General features: G+C 38.7%; 2 protein-coding genes across 2 annotated transcripts; both read left to right on the plus strand.

Moving 5' to 3' along the window:
* Positions 1 to 5,908: 5,908 nt before the first annotated feature.
* Positions 5,909 to 12,678, plus strand: LOC134822663 (vacuolar protein sorting-associated protein 33A-like). Its single transcript, XM_063833851.1, has 11 exons — positions 5,909 to 6,007; positions 6,370 to 6,527; positions 6,706 to 7,060; positions 7,196 to 7,531; positions 7,668 to 7,805; positions 7,953 to 8,054; positions 8,265 to 8,358; positions 8,462 to 8,522; positions 8,633 to 8,735; positions 8,993 to 9,157; positions 12,142 to 12,678. The coding sequence occupies exons 1-11, from the start codon at positions 5,909 to 5,911 to the stop codon at positions 12,352 to 12,354; spliced, it is 1,824 nt and encodes a 607-aa protein (XP_063689921.1). The 3' UTR covers positions 12,355 to 12,678.
* Positions 12,679 to 12,935: 257 nt separating this feature from the next.
* LOC134823640 (alpha-adducin-like) lies at positions 12,936 to 14,302 on the plus strand. Its single transcript, XM_063835175.1, has 2 exons — positions 12,936 to 13,149; positions 13,274 to 14,302. The coding sequence occupies exons 1-2, from the start codon at positions 12,936 to 12,938 to the stop codon at positions 13,876 to 13,878; spliced, it is 819 nt and encodes a 272-aa protein (XP_063691245.1). The 3' UTR covers positions 13,879 to 14,302.
* The last annotated feature ends 1,550 nt before the right edge of the window (positions 14,303 to 15,852 follow it).

The raw sequence follows: 15,852 nt of genomic DNA on the forward strand, positions 1-15,852 counted from the left end.
ACCTAAACAAGTAAAAAATTACAGCCTTACATTTTGAAATTTTTCGATATTCAGCTCAACATAAGACTTCGATACCAATAATGCATAATGGGTACATACCGATGATCGGTGTTCGTAAATATTTGATTATTTATAGTATTGAAGTTTAAAATCTTCCTAATTATGTAAGAATAACAAAAGGAATCACGTACTAGTGTGCTGTTACGAAAAACAACTATTTAATAAAAATAAATTAACAGTATTCGAGTACAAACTTAAAAATACAAACTCCAACATAATCGACAGACAAACTCAATAAATGAAGATTCCGTCGTGAAACGAGCTATATATACAGCTATAACGTAGCGCTCGACTCCAGTCTGAACCAAAATTAAGTCGCGTTCGTAGGAAATTGACCACCAGCTGCTGGTGGTTCGAATGTTGGTTTGCACACTACTGTGGTTGCGAGAAGCATTATTTGATGCGCGCGCGACCCAGTAGTGCATCGCGCTACAATATCATATTACATTGCTACGTAATTAGATTGATCCGAGATGTGCACCGTGTTACTTTTAGGCGGCGGCGGTCGACCGCGGTATGACTATTAGATATTATACAAACCGCGGTCTGTGAGGACATTTCGATGAATTATAGGATATTATATGTTATAGCTTTATAGCTGGATTATGGAACAAAAAAAATAATACAACAGTTTTCAATGGCGGCGGCGAATCGCGGTAGTGCATATCTCTGATATTAGATTCAGGACAATACTGGAGGAAGAGGAGGAGGAGGAGGAGGAGGAGGAGGAGGAGGAGGAGGAGGAGGAGGAGGAGGAGGAGGAGGAGGAGGAGGAGGAGGAGGAGGAGGAGGAGGAGGAGGAGGAGGAGGAGGAGGAGGAGGAGGAGGAGGAGGAGGAGGAGGAGGAGGAGGAGGAGGAGGAGGAGGAGGAGGAGGAGGAGGAGGAGGAGGAGGAGGAGGAGGAGGAGGAGGAGGAGGAGGAGGAGGAGGAGGAGGAGGAGGAGGAGGAGGAGGAGGAGGAGGAGGAGGAGGAGGAGGAGGAGGAGGAGGAGGAGGAGGAGGAGGAGGAGGAGGAGGAGGAGGAGGAGGAGGAGGAGGAGGAGGAGGAGGAGGAGGAGGAGGAGGAGGAGGAGGAGGAGGAGGAGGAGGAGGAGGAGGAGGAGGAGGAGGAGGAGGAGGAGGAGGAGGAGGAGGAGGAGGAGGAGGAGGAGGAGGAGGAGGAGGAGGAGGAGGAGGAGGAGGAGGAGGAGGAGGAGGAGGAGGAGGAGGAGGAGGAGGAGGAGGAGGAGGAGGAGGAGGAGGAGGAGGAGGAGGAGGAGGAGGAGGAGGAGGAGGAGGAGGAGGAGGAGGAGGAGGAGGAGGAGGAGGAGGAGGAGGAGGAGGAGGAGGAGGAGGAGGAGGAGGAGGAGGAGGAGGAGCCAATCAAAGTCAAAAGTGCAGGAATCCGCAAAGTTTTAGTTAAAGTTGCAATAATATAATTTTCGATCGGCCCGCAAAATGAGACTTTTTTGGAGAAAAACGTTATTTTTACAAGCGAACAGTTTTCAAAAAACCGCGACCGCGATCGGAAGTCTTTATTTCTTTTACTTTCGAAGTTAGGCCCCAGCCGGTATAGTTTCTAGAGTTTTAATTAAAGCCCTCTCGGCTCTCAGTCTCTAGGCTCTCTTGTAATAGCGCGCGCCCGCAGTGGTGTGCGGCGAAAGTATACATGATTAGGTACTGAACGCGATGCAGAACAATGTATGTCGAATTGTTCACATAGCCATGTGTATACGCGTACTGCGGTCGAGCGCCCAACTGCAAGCGAGAGGGCTCTGGTTAGAGCAAGTCGAATTGCTTTAATAAGTTTAACCATAGTTCAGAGCCCTCGCGCTTATGCAGTTATGCTGTGAAACGAGCGCGTCAAGTATATAGTACGCAAACATTCATGGTTATGTAAATTACACCTTGTATGTTTATAACCTATACCAGGACGCGCGTCGAGTTAGACTCGTCGACGGTGATTCTGTTGGAACAAGTATTTTATAAGCAATAAGTATCACCGGCCGTTAAACTACACTTGGCTTGTAGCTCAATGCGATACTAACTGGGCCGATGCGTTACTGGACCGCGCCGCGCATCCAATAATGAATTAGATCGGCAAAATGCGCTACTGCGGCCTTGCCGAGTTGCGATTAACGGTGATACTCGTAAAATATAAATATTTGTTCCATACAGGACTGTCGACGAGTCCAACTCGGCGCGCGTCCTGATAGGTTATAGACCTACAAAGTTGCAAAGAATTGACATCGTCAATTAACACATGGCATCAGTCGATCAATACTTTAAAATATTACTCTAACTAAAGCCGGCCTCTCGCTTGCAGGAACGTAAACACATAAATAGCTATGTAAACTTAAAATACTAAGCTAAAATTATAAATTCTTTTACTAGTATTTCTATTATTGTTAATTGACGGTGTCATGAATTGACATGTCAATTCATTCCAGCTCGGCGGGTTGATTTACAATATCAATCTTTCGCATCTCGCCGCATGGTTGCGAGAAGCATTATTGGATGTTCGGCGCGGCCCAGTAGTGCATCGCGCTACAACTTAGCAAGGCCCAGTAGCGCATCTCGCCGATCTAGCGAGAAGAATAATTGAGTGAGCGGCGAGGCCCAGTAACGCATCGCGCTACAAGTATTAGTGATGAGCTCTTTTGCATTTTGGCACAGACCAAACAAGTAAAAAACCTTTTGCATTATCAGTCAATTAAAGAATGAGATCTCGGAATGATTTAACGGGTGATACTCGTAAAATATATGTTCCAGGACCGTCGACGAGTCCAACTCGGCGCGCGTCCTGGTAGGTTATAAACCTACAAAGAATGATGAAAATAGAAAAAAGGGAGTAGCGTGACACACCCACTGCAATTGATGAAATTTTACGAAATTTTCAGGAAATCTAGGTTCGATTCATACGGGGTCTTTCACTTTTTGAAAAATGTTTAACTCCCATCCCCCGGCTCTCCGTAATTAGTTTTACACATATAGTTATTGTGTTAAAATTATACTAGCGTGATCATTTTAAAATTTCATACTGTTTTTATTTATTAATTGACAGAAGTTTACTTTTATGTGTCTAACCTTATGGTCAGACAATTACCATTGCTGAATTTATATTTTGAAACCACCCTTTCCCCCCTCCGGCTGATTACGTAATATGTGAACGACCCCATATGCCATATCTAATATTTCAGAATTTAGAGAATTAGAGAAAAAAATAATTTTTTAAATAATTACCTTACTAAACAATAGGTTGCAGAAGAGTGAGCTGAAAAGAAGACTAGATTCTATTCTAATTTATTGATTATCATATTTATTGAAATAAACATATAATATCCATTACTCCAGGAGTGATGACAGGATATATACTAAACAATAAATATAAATTATTATAATCAATAGTGCTATTTATAATACTTTGATTGATTCCAGTATTCTCAGATACAGACCAAAACTAATACTCCTGATACCACAATCCAGTCATGTTAATATTAGAAGTTTGTGTCGACAGTGCTGAATCTGCTATTCTGGCTGAAAAGGGTGGAGCCAAGCGCATAGAATTGTGTTCTGTCTTAGAACTTGGTGGTTTAACACCATCGGCTGGACTCCTTCAAGAAGTAAAAAAGCATGTTCGAATCCCAGTATTTTGTATGATTCGATGCCGTTCGGGTGATTTCTTTTACAATTCATATGAGATTTCAACCATGATTTCTGATGCTCAAGAACTTTCTAAACATGGTGCGGATGGCTTTGTCTTTGGATTTCTAGATCGTAACAAAGCTTTAGACACAAACTCGTGTGAACTGTTAATAAAATCTCTTTCAAAAGATTATCCATGCACTCTTCATCGTGCATTCGATTTTATTCCAATTGATTCTGGTACTCTTCGAACTGTAAAACAAATTGGATTTTCGAGGATTTTGACCACTGGTGGTGGTCCTGATGTCTCTTCTAGTTTTGATGAACTCAAAATATTGTTTATCCAATCCGAGGAGGTTGGAATCACAATTTTGCCTGGAGGGGGCGTTAATGAGTCGAATATAGCCACATTAAAAGAAATTGGCTTCAAGGAAGTGCATTCCTCATGTAGTGTGTATAGCTATGATGGTGATTATGGCACACTTTTTAATAATCCATTGCCAAATGGCAAAAGAAGGGTTGTTTGCTTGGATAAAGTTGAGACTCTGTGTGGTAAATTAAATGCTATTTAACTATTGACAAGAAAACTAAAGTTGTTCTTTTACTTCTAGATTTGAGTGCTGCCTTTGATACTGTCAATCACCCAAGATTAATCAAGAAGCTAAGATCTGCTTATGGCATTACAGGCATTGCTCTTACATGGATCAGGTCCTACTTGGCTAACCGTTCATTTTGTGTCAAAGTCAAGGATTCGTCTTCCTCAGCAACTGTTCTTGAGATAGGTGTACCACAAGGTTCAATCCTTGGCCCCCTGCTATTCATATTGTACACCAAAGATCTTGAGAACATTGCAAGTATGCATGGGTGCTGTATTCATTTGTATGCTGATGACACCCAGCTGTATTTCACACTTGATTCTGATGACCCATCACAGCTAGAGCACAATATGGAACACTGTATGTCTGATATCAAGAAATGGATGACAAACAATTTCCTTCAACTGAATTCTTCTAAGACTGAAGTCATCGTTATATCCTCTAAATTTGACTCAAAAAATATTCCAGCCTCTCTACAGATCGTTAAGCATCAAGAGCCACATGTTGTTAGTGGAACTGTGAAGAGTCTTGGGCTGTATTTGGACAGTTATCTTTCAATGAGTGATCAGATTACGTCAGTGGTTCAAGCATGTAATATTCAGATCAGAAATTTGTGGTTTATTGCATCAAAACTGTCTTTTAACCTTAAGATTCAGCTTGTTCATGCTCTAGTACTCTCTGAAATTGATTATTGCAATAGCGTATATTTTGGACTGAGCTCTTATGATTTAAGTCGTTTACAGAAGGTGCAAAATTCTGCTGTAAGATTTATTTTCGGGAGAGGAAGAAAGGCACACACTACTCCACTACTTAAGAAAGTTCATTTTCTACCAGTTAGATTTAGAATAGATTTTAAGATTGCCCTACTTGCCTACAAGTGTTTAAATAATATAGCTCCTCCTTACTTAAAAGAGTTGATATCTCCTAGGCAGCAAAGTTTTAAAAATGTACGTCTTGATAATGATTATTTTTACCTTAGTTTTCCGCCCTCTCCTAACTATGTAAACACAGAGAAAGCTTTTAGTCACTGTGCAGTTAAAGTATTTAATTCCTTGCCATACGACATAAGATCAGCTGAGTCAGTTACATCTTTCAAGACCAAACTTAAAACATACTTCTTTTCTCTAGCATTTGATTGATTTTGCATTTACATAGGTAAAATGAACTTGTCATGTCTAATTTTCAATTAAACTAAGCTCAGTTAATGTAAGAGCCGCTTTAGAAAGCACTGGAGTTTATCTCCAGGATTAAATTATATCGAGTTATATGATTTAGCTATAAGGCGGTTTATAAATGTTGTATTTATTATTTATTATTATTTAGCAGCATGATCCAATTTAAAATCTCTGGTACCTGGAACTGTTTACATATATTGTTCTTCTACAAGAGACTTTGTCATGAATGTATATCAATTGTTTACTTTTTATTTTAATATAACTGGACACAATTAAATCGATTGTGTGATTCATGATTATACAAACAATTGATCCATTCTTTAAATCACCAATGGCCATTGACCATTGGCCACCCGAAATAAAATCAGGTATTATTCTTATGGTGGTCAAAGAATTGCACTAAACAGTTTGATTTGTCTGAACTTATTCTGTACAATTATTTTGCTTAACAGGATGGGTGACTATCCAACAGATGGCATTAAACTCTCCTTTATAAAGGATCTGGCAAGAGGTGACCTTCTGGACCATCTCAAGCTTTGTGATGGCACCAAAGTAAGTTGGTATTTATGATAATTATCAGAATAATACATTGGTAGACTTGAACACTTGTGAATAAGTAAAACAAAATTTTAAGTAAAACAAAATTTAAATTTGATTGCCATTACAATGAATAATGATATCATAATAAATATAAGTAGACATCCGATAATAAACTTGTTAGGTCCAGTACAACCCAAGATGTCGGCCGACTAACAAAATAAAGAAAGCTTGCATGTTCATACTTAGGCTGTACGGATAGAGATAGATGAGCACTGTTTTAGTCTGGTCACACAAGAGTAATTTATTAATCAGATTCCAGAAGGGGCTTATCGAATCTCTGGACCACTTTTTTAATTGAAGAGTTTTATTTTCAGGCAATATTCTGGGATCCAAAATTAAAGGGACCATTCAATTTGATAATAGATTGGGCAGTTCTGAAGCAGCATGGTGTGAAGAAAATGTTTGAGCTCCAAGAATACATACCAGACGAAGTAATTGAAAATAAGTGGCAGAGTGTTATAATGTTGATAAGGTGAGCAATTAGGACAAATAAAACACAATCAGAATTCGGTTTAGAAACCTTTTGACTAATCTGTAACTATTTGTTAAATTATATATTACTAGAAAGTACTTCTTGATAGACGGTTTTTATCGCATCAAAAAATATCCATGATTATGTTCTGGTTTGTAATTCATTGATTTTCTTTCAGGCCTAACCTTCCTATGATTGATATGATTCACAAAGCTATTCGTTCTGTGTCAGTTGCACAGAGAGACAAAATAGATTTCCATATCATTTTCGTGTCAAGAAAATCAACAATGTGTACTCAGCGACTGGAAAAATACAATATTATTGGCGAATTTAAGAACATTCTGGAACTAGAACTGGATTTGATTCCGTTTGATCATGATCTGTTGACTCTGGAGCATCCCCTTGGATTCAAAGAAATGTGTACTGAGCTGGATGACAGTTGTCTGTACCAAGTTTCAAGATCACTCATGTCATTGCAGTCATACTTTGGATTTTTTCCAAACATCATTGGAATTGGACCGAGTGCTGCTAAAGTAAGTGCAGTTTTATATTAAATATTAATCATTTACAATAAGATGGTTGTGAACGTTAATCGATCAATGTTTAACCAGGCCAGGGAGGCCACGATTTTCTTAACATCCCAAAATACTTACCACTTTTTTTACCAGGTTAATAAAATGATCCAGAGGATGCGTAAGGAAGGATCAGCGCACGAGAAGCCACTGACTCCCCGAATAGAGAATTTAGTACTAATAGATAGAAGAGTTGATCTGATTACACCTCTCTCCACCCAACTCACATATGAAGGACTTATTGATGAGCTGTTTGGTATCAAAAACAATGCAGCCACATTTCCGGGTAAATCATTCCTGTCTGAAGAGGAACAAGCTCAACAGGAGTCCGAGATAAAGCCAAAACAGATTCTCCTCAATTCCAATGATACCATCTACAATGTTGCAAGAGATGTGAACTTTAATGCTTTAGGTCCTTTCTTGGGTAAAAAGGTTTGAATTTTGGACATAACAGTATTTTGTTACAACATCTAAAAATTGGCTTTTAAGGCTGTGCTTGATTTATAAAGGAGTATATATTTTCATCGTGCTTTGTATTATTATTAGCTGCTATATAGGTATATTTCAGGCAAAGCAAATCAGTGCTGCCTATAACGAAAAGAACGATGCGAAGTCTCTACAACAGCTAAAGCAGTTTGTCAGTAAGTTACCTCACATGCAGGCGGAACGAAAATCTCTAGAAATACAGACTGCTATCGCTGGATTGGTAAGTACTGTCCGTTTTCTCTAGCAGCTCTTCGTACACTTATGAACATGACGAATACATCTTGGCATGGTTTGATCACTCACAATTGTCATTACTTTTTTTGGAATAAACATTGAACTAATTTATCATCAATAGTATTTTTTGCAGGTAAAAAACAAGATAGATAACAGAGATTTCCGCCACACTCTGGGAATAGAACAAGTTCTCAGAGAAGGAATCGAAGTTGATAGGGTGAACGAGGACATAGAGGTAAAAAACATTTGAATCATAGCTTCGGAATTATTTCTAAATATGATCGATATCATTAACATAATTGAACATCTTCTCTCGTTCGGCATTTAGAATTTATTCACATTTTAACTCTGTAAAATCGAGTATAAATACTCATGAGTGTACATTGTACACTCATGTACAATGTACATAGTACAATACACTGTACAGTGTACAATGTCACCACAGGAGATGATATACAAGCAGGAGCCTCTGAAGAAAGTGCTCAGGTTACTCTGTATTCAGTGTATCGCTGCGGATGGTCTAAAACCTAAAGTTTTAGGTGAGATTTTTAACATCTATCTATCATCATCTGTTCCTGAAATCATCGCTTATTAAATTATTATAAACTTCTCAACTCTGTTTTATTAATTGCTGTGTTTCAGAATTTTACAAACGTGAGATAATACAGTCCTACGGGTACCATCATCTGATAACTTTTGACAGGTGAGATTCTAGAATATTCCTTCGTTTTAATATCCCCTTGTGAGAAATTTGAAACCAAAAAGCGTATCTTGAAATAATTGAAAAATGAAAATAACCCTCCTTTTTTTCAGGCTGGAGAAGTGTGGACTGATGTATATGCAAGAAAAAACGCCCAAAAAGTCATACCCGATACTGAGATCAACACTAAACCTTACTGTCAGTAACGTTAACGAGGTAAACACAAATATGTATTTTAATGGTTAATTATTGAACCTTTGCACTTCAAACTAAGTTGCCCTCTGATTTTGGTCCATTTAGTTTTGAACTTATTACTTAATTGCTGTCACGTGTTGCCCAAAATTGAACATTTCAAAATAACAAATACCATCATCACAACAACTTTCTATCAGGACAATATACACTTATACAATGTACACTTATACAATATACAATGTACTTTATGTAGCTAACAGTAACAGAATTACCACCAGCGAGAACCCAGTGATATAGCGTACGTGCACAGCGGGTACGCTCCCCTGACAGTACGCCTCGTTAACTGGATGACACAGCGCTCTGGTTTGAAGTATCTGGCTGACATGGTTAAACACCTCCCTGGACCCGCTTTTAATGACCATCAGAAGCTCAGTACCACTCAGGTATTATTTGAAATTGTAGCTTAGTTTCCTTTTTTCTTTCTTACGTGACTGAAAGATTAAAAATATGGCAAATTAAATGCACTTAATAACACAGCAAAGTAAAATAGGCCCCAGTTACACTAACAAGATTGTGTTTCAAGCGAGGTTTCGTGTTAGGTTATAGGATTGGGTGATGTATAGTTTAAAATTGCCGTTAATGACGTATAAAAGAAATGTGATTCCTGTTATTATTTGTGGAATGGTTGTGAATAATGCAATGCTAGCGGTATTAGGGTCGCATCTTCATCTTAACTTATGCCTTTGAGCCAGGCCTTGATGTAATGAACTTCTAACTTAAGGAGAGTCATGTTTCATAAACCAGAATATTTACTGCCTTATGTTGAGCGTAATAACGTTGCCATGCCATCTAGTGAGAATTTGAGGGGATAATCTGTTGATTTTGTTGTTTGCTTCGTGTTTTGGAGAATTTTAGAATATTTTAACAGTAGTAAACCGTGTCCTACTTAACAACTAAACAACTTATATACACCACAGCAACATGTCGCAAACGTTCACTGCAAAAAGTCGCACATTTTCGGATTCTTCGGTTTTTCAATTCTACCAAGGAGTTCTTGGTTATAAACTCAGTTCAATAGACCTTATCTTATCAGTTATAATAATTCTCCAGAACTCTCTCGTCATCAGCTGCTACATTAAACAAAGAGCTAGATTCTCAGCGTCCATGTACATCGCCATTGCTATCGCAGATATAGTAGCAGCACAGGGTGGTATAGTGTTATCTGTAGCTGGGATACTTGTCTCGGACTACAAAATGGATATCCAGTTCTTGTACTACAGCCTGTACTACTACATAGCTACAGCCGGACTTGCCCAAACATGTTCTAAAGTGTACAACGCCGTGCTGAGCACCGTCATGTCCGTAAACTTGTCAAACCCATTCAGGAGAATTCAGTTCAGGAAGATTAGACTTTTTGTAGCAGTCTTCACTATTATGAGTTGTGTTGTTTGCATCTGTGATGGTGTCACTCTCTTGTATTTAGATCTGTCCAACACTTATCTGCGTATTAATAGTTTCCATGAGTTTATAGTGATGGTTGTTAATTTCCCTGGAGCAGCAAGTGTGGCTGCTCTGGGGTGTTTTGGTTTTAAGGCTGACGTTTGTTTTCCATATGTTAACCGACATATTGAAACCCCCATTTTATTCATAATTTTTCTACTGTACAATGTTCTCCCACCGCTTGTTTTCATGATTTCAGCTATTTCCTTGGGTATAAATCTGAGAAAAACCGCCAATAAGCACGATTATAGATCCCTTGCCTCAAATGCGAGACATGTCTCTGTTACAGTGCTCCTCCTTGCCTCTTCTTCCTTCGTCTGTAACTTCGCTGTTACAGTTATCTTAACTTTATATTGTATTTATGAGTTTGTCCTTCACGATATGACTTCTCCCTTCACCTTAATGGAAATCGGCAGACTTGTTGGCATAACGGAGATCACCTTGCCTCTTCTCAATGCAGCCCTCTTCCCTGCCATTCTAATCACAAGGAGTGTTACACTACGTCAGAGTGTCATTGCATCATTGGCAAGAGTCCTAGAATTTCCAAGGAGTTGTTGGGGGAGAATCAGAAGAATCCTTGTCTTCGAAAATTCTGACTTTTCGTATCGTTATCTTGGGGAGGAATAGAAACGAACGGTGGGATTAATGAAAGTGCAAAAGTAACCACTAATAGATAGAGAAGCATCTCATAGATTTTATTGATGTAGCAATAATTTCGATTATAAAATACCTATTATCTATGTTTGATATTAATTGATTGCTTTAACGGTGCCATATTTTGCACGTGCTACTTTTGTAAATCTCTGAGTTTGGATATATACCGGGCCGCTGCCAGATATTAATACCCTTTAGAGAAGAATCAACATGTATTTTTTCCCGATCCATGACTCAAAGTGCCGAAGGCACAAAAGAGTCAAGGACAAGGGTTAGCGAACGAGGTTTTTTTTTGTATATGGTAGCTTTGCGACCGTACCTGCGAGCGTGCGCGCGACCGTACCTGCCTGCACACACTGTAATCGCCCACGTGACTACCTGCGCAAAGTTATTTTGCGGAATAATCCGAATTAGCTAATTGTTGGCGCGCGGCGCTGAACTGACCAAGTACATTGTTAATTTCACCATGTACATATCCCACTAGGCACTAATTGATAGCATACTATTATTATTTTGAGTTACTTATACTATTTTGCACACATCCGTGTCGGGTGTCAGGTTGCATAAACAATAAGCATATGGTTTTTAAAAATATACACGATTTTCAAATTCAATATGGAATTATATTAACTTGGTGGCGCTCGGCCTGTCACTTCGCCATATCATTATCTGCATACATATAAACAGTAAAAACTGGGGTACCCAGGTTGTATAGAAAATGATAAAATACGCCATCACGGATCGGGAAATTGAGCGGCCATGCACAAAAAAAAGCGGCCGCATTTCTTGTTAATTGATCCGATTGTGTAATCCTATATTATTATTTGAAAAGATTTTCAATAAAGAAATCTGTCATTGAATGAAACAGCGCAGTATAGCTAATTTGTTAATGTCAGTATGAGCATTGTTTAGTCTCTTTTGTAACCGTGAAACGGACTCTTCGGGTATGGAAATGGAATTGGAGTAGAACGGAAAATTAAACGAAGCAAAAAATTATTCTTCTGATATTCTCCCATCTATAGAAGTCCTCAAGGGCATAAGTTATTCCAAATGTCTCATCAATAAACCTTAAAATCTCATACATTTTTTGGTAAACATCAAAATGAGAAAACAGATCAAAAATTTGCTGATTTTGGCTGGATCTTAAATTATATATTTTTACATTCCCTTTAATGGGAGCTAAATGAGATATTCTTTTCAGAACAAATTACTGTTATTCCAGAACAAACCTCTCAGATTGAAGAACTACACAATTAAATGTTATTTTCCTCAGGACCGACTGGAACACTCTGATAACCACACCCTAGTCTACTTTCTGGGGGGCTGCACGTACGCAGAGGTCAGCGCGCTGCGCTTCCTGGCGCAACATCACCCCAACAACGCTACCTTTACCATAGCAACCACCAAACTTATCAACGGCAACTCTTTGCTAGATACTCTGATAGAACCCTGTGGTAAAGAAAACATTCCTGACTTTCTCACGTGACACATATATAATGCAGATATTATAATTGTTAACCGTTTTCTTACATTCTTGATAGCTTGATAAATTATTGTTTGGTTGCGTCAGAGAACGATTGAATTGAAATGTTAAGGTCTCACGCGACCTTTTTTAGGCTGGTTTTCCTAATTTAATTTTCCTATTTTTTCAAGGAAAGCAGGTTAAATAACCGTTCTTGATAAATCTTGCTCTTCTAAAGATAATTCTGAATTTATTGTTTTATATTCAATTTGATTGAAAGATTTTGACATATTATGTGGATATGATTTCTGTTTGTATGTACAAATTCCCATTGATTTAATATCCAAAGAATTATCGTTTTCTTGCATTTTTATACGATTCCTTCCTCACAGGTTGAACTTGAATTTAATTAACCTCCAAATATGCTTGGATCATAAAATCATATTTTATCAAAGTTCTAATCCTTATAAAATGAGCTATAATTTTCAAAATTATACCTGAATTAAAATTGTATACTCTTATACTGTAGAGTGTAGCAGTGTAGCTGTTACTCTACACAAATGGAGTAACGAGTCCTTCTTATAATCGTAACATTAACAACACAGATGTCGCTCAGACTCCCTTGGACTCGTACTCCTCTCAAGATTAACGACATAACATCCACTCTCCGCACGTTATGGGGGAACAATGAATGTGAAGCCAGGTGTAAATTAGCAACAGCGTACAGACTCACTCACTTCTTTGGGTGGGATGAGCTGGTATACGGGCATCTCACCCTCAGGGTGCCGGAATCAGATCATCTTCTCATCAACCCATTCGGTAAATAGAACCATTTTTGTAACTTGTTATTGACTTATGTTATTACAGTGAAATGTCAACGATACCATGTTTTATGATGATTTATTCTATTCTCAGCACTATAAGTATATATATACTATTTCAGGAATGCATTACAGCGAGATAACGGCCAGCAGCCTTGTCAAGATAGACCTATCTGGAAACGTTATACACAAAGGAACATCCGACTTTAGCTTCCAACAAACCGGCTACGTGATACACTCCGCAATACATGGTAACAGACCTGACTTGAACGCACTCATGCACATTCACTCACGCGCTGGTGTTGGAGTAGCGTGCTCCGTTGATAAGATAGTGCCGATATGTCAGCACAGTGTGTTTATAGAACCTGTTTCATACCACCCTTTTAGGGGGATTGTCACGGTGGAGGCAGAAAAACTGGAGCTCGCTGAAAACTTTGCGGCTCCTTCCAAATGTCTGCTGATGAAGAATCACGGACTTCTCACTGGAGGGGGGACTATAGAAGAAGCGTTCTTCAGGATGTACATGTTTCACAGTGTTTGTCAGGCGTATATAGACGCAGGATACACCCAGAGAACAGTCCCTGCTTATAAGATTGTGTCTCAGGATATTGTGAAGAGTTCTTTGAAAGCTGCGGCTGGTCAGGTAGGATCTCCTGGATATCTTGACTTTAGAGCGTTAGCTCGGCAGTTGGACAGTGCTGGGTATGAAACTGGATATCCTTACTAAGGTTTTAGTTACCCCGTACCCGGCCCTTCGCAGTTAGCAGTGTAGTTTTGGAGTGCCGAGTGTAGTTACCTTTTGTAATTTATTGTGTTGAATTACTTCGTGGTGGCAGTGATTTGTTGAAATTAGTTTTAAATTAGGAGGTCTATTATTAAAGACGTATGTATTAAAGTATCGTGTAAGCAGTTTAGAAAGTGCCCTTATTTCAGTTACAGTCATTAATTTATTACTACATACAACTACTACAATTTGCGTATGAATCTGTATTAAAACTCAATTTACATTCGTTAATTAATTTAGGCGGATTACGCTTTGTAATGAATTTTTCATTCTGCTTAACTTTATTTTTGCAACTTGTTTATTGTAAGCTGTTGTTTTTTAATAGATTTTAAAAGGTTTAATTTTGTTAGAATTTTGATTTGTATTTTCATCTTTGTTTTCATCTTACTATTTCATATTATTTATTTCTTTTCTCGTTACCGTTCTGCAAAGACATAATTTACCTTCACTTCAGGAATATGTCTGGGCAGTCATCCAAACGTCGCAGAGTTGATCCTCCGTCAAAGCAATCAAAATTACATCACTTCTTTTCAAAACCTGTTGGAAGAACTGAGAAATTGTTATCCCAGGTTTCATCTCAGAAGTTAAGAAAAGATGGTCTGAAAAATTATAGGTGTTTGTTAAAGGAGAAAAGTAGTGGCTTATCGTCAACTCAGTCCTACGTAAAACCCAGCTCTTTTGATAAAGGTGATCCGGGAAATATATCCTCATGTAAGAAAGAGTCCGCCTTTAAAAAGCGATCAATTTTAAGAGACATCGGAAATTCCTCGCCGAATGTAGAAAGTTCAGTTGATAACAAGACAATTCCAAAAGGTGACAACTTGTTTTCACAGAATGATGGTTATTTTCTCAAGCAGTCTGGTGAAAGATTAGAAACTTCTCCAATCCCAAATCAGCCACGTTCTCCAGCCGACTTTCTTGTTAATCATGATGATTCTCAGCTGGACGAGCTGAACACAAATGATGTCATGACCATTACTCACAGTCCAATCATCGGTCAAATAAAACTCTATTCTGATCTCACGGAGCAATCTCTAAACTCGCATGATGTTGACACCTTACCATTTAGTGCAGTGATCAGCAAACCGTCTGTAGTAGCACCCAACACTTCTACTGTCAGTCAACATTCTGAGTTTCCTGTTTCAGATTATCCTGCGATTGTATCTGGTTTAAACGAGGAAACATTGGAGGAACTAAATACCAGTGATGTTGAAACAGTTCCATTTAGTTTTGTTATTGGCAAATATCTGACGGAGACAACTCCTTCTAAGTCAACATCGGCAGAAGAGCGATATGACTCACCAACGAAGGAGGAACTTTCTGAGATGAATACTGCTGATGTCATGACCCTTCCGTGCAGCTTTGTTATTGGAAAAGTAAAGAAGTCCGTTGAAACAACAACTTCTATCGGAAATAAAACCTCTGAACATACAACTGAAGAAGACACATCAGTTGTTAAAGCTGAGAAGGATAAGAAAGTTCAAGTGCCTGAAAGAGGTCCTAAAAGCTCGGTCACTTCCCCACAAGCAGACTCTTTGTACATGGACCGAGTTTGGGCCATGTTCGAATCTGACTCGGATGAGGAGCAAGAAGACCGGATGACTACAAACATGTCAGCTGATAAACTTAAAGTAACCATAAACAAGCATAGTTTGGGCCCTCCAATTAATAGCCAAGTCATGAATTCAAAAGATCAGCAACTTTCTCAACTTGAAGAGTTAAATACAGCGGATGTTTCGACTCTGCCATCTAGTCCTATTATTGGACAGATGACTTTAAAGACTTCTCCTCCAGGCGTAGGGTCAGAGTATTCTGGTTCTCAGAATTCGGATGATACTGTTTGTAAAGAGGATAGTTTTGTTGAAGAAGACTCTTTGACTTTAGACAACTTTCACGGGATGAGGGGACCTAATTCTA

This window comes from Bolinopsis microptera, chromosome 11 (assembly GCF_026151205.1).
Source record: "Bolinopsis microptera isolate Bmic1 chromosome 11, MBARI_Bmic_1.0, whole genome shotgun sequence".
Taxonomy (NCBI): domain Eukaryota; kingdom Metazoa; phylum Ctenophora; class Tentaculata; order Lobata; family Bolinopsidae; genus Bolinopsis; species Bolinopsis microptera.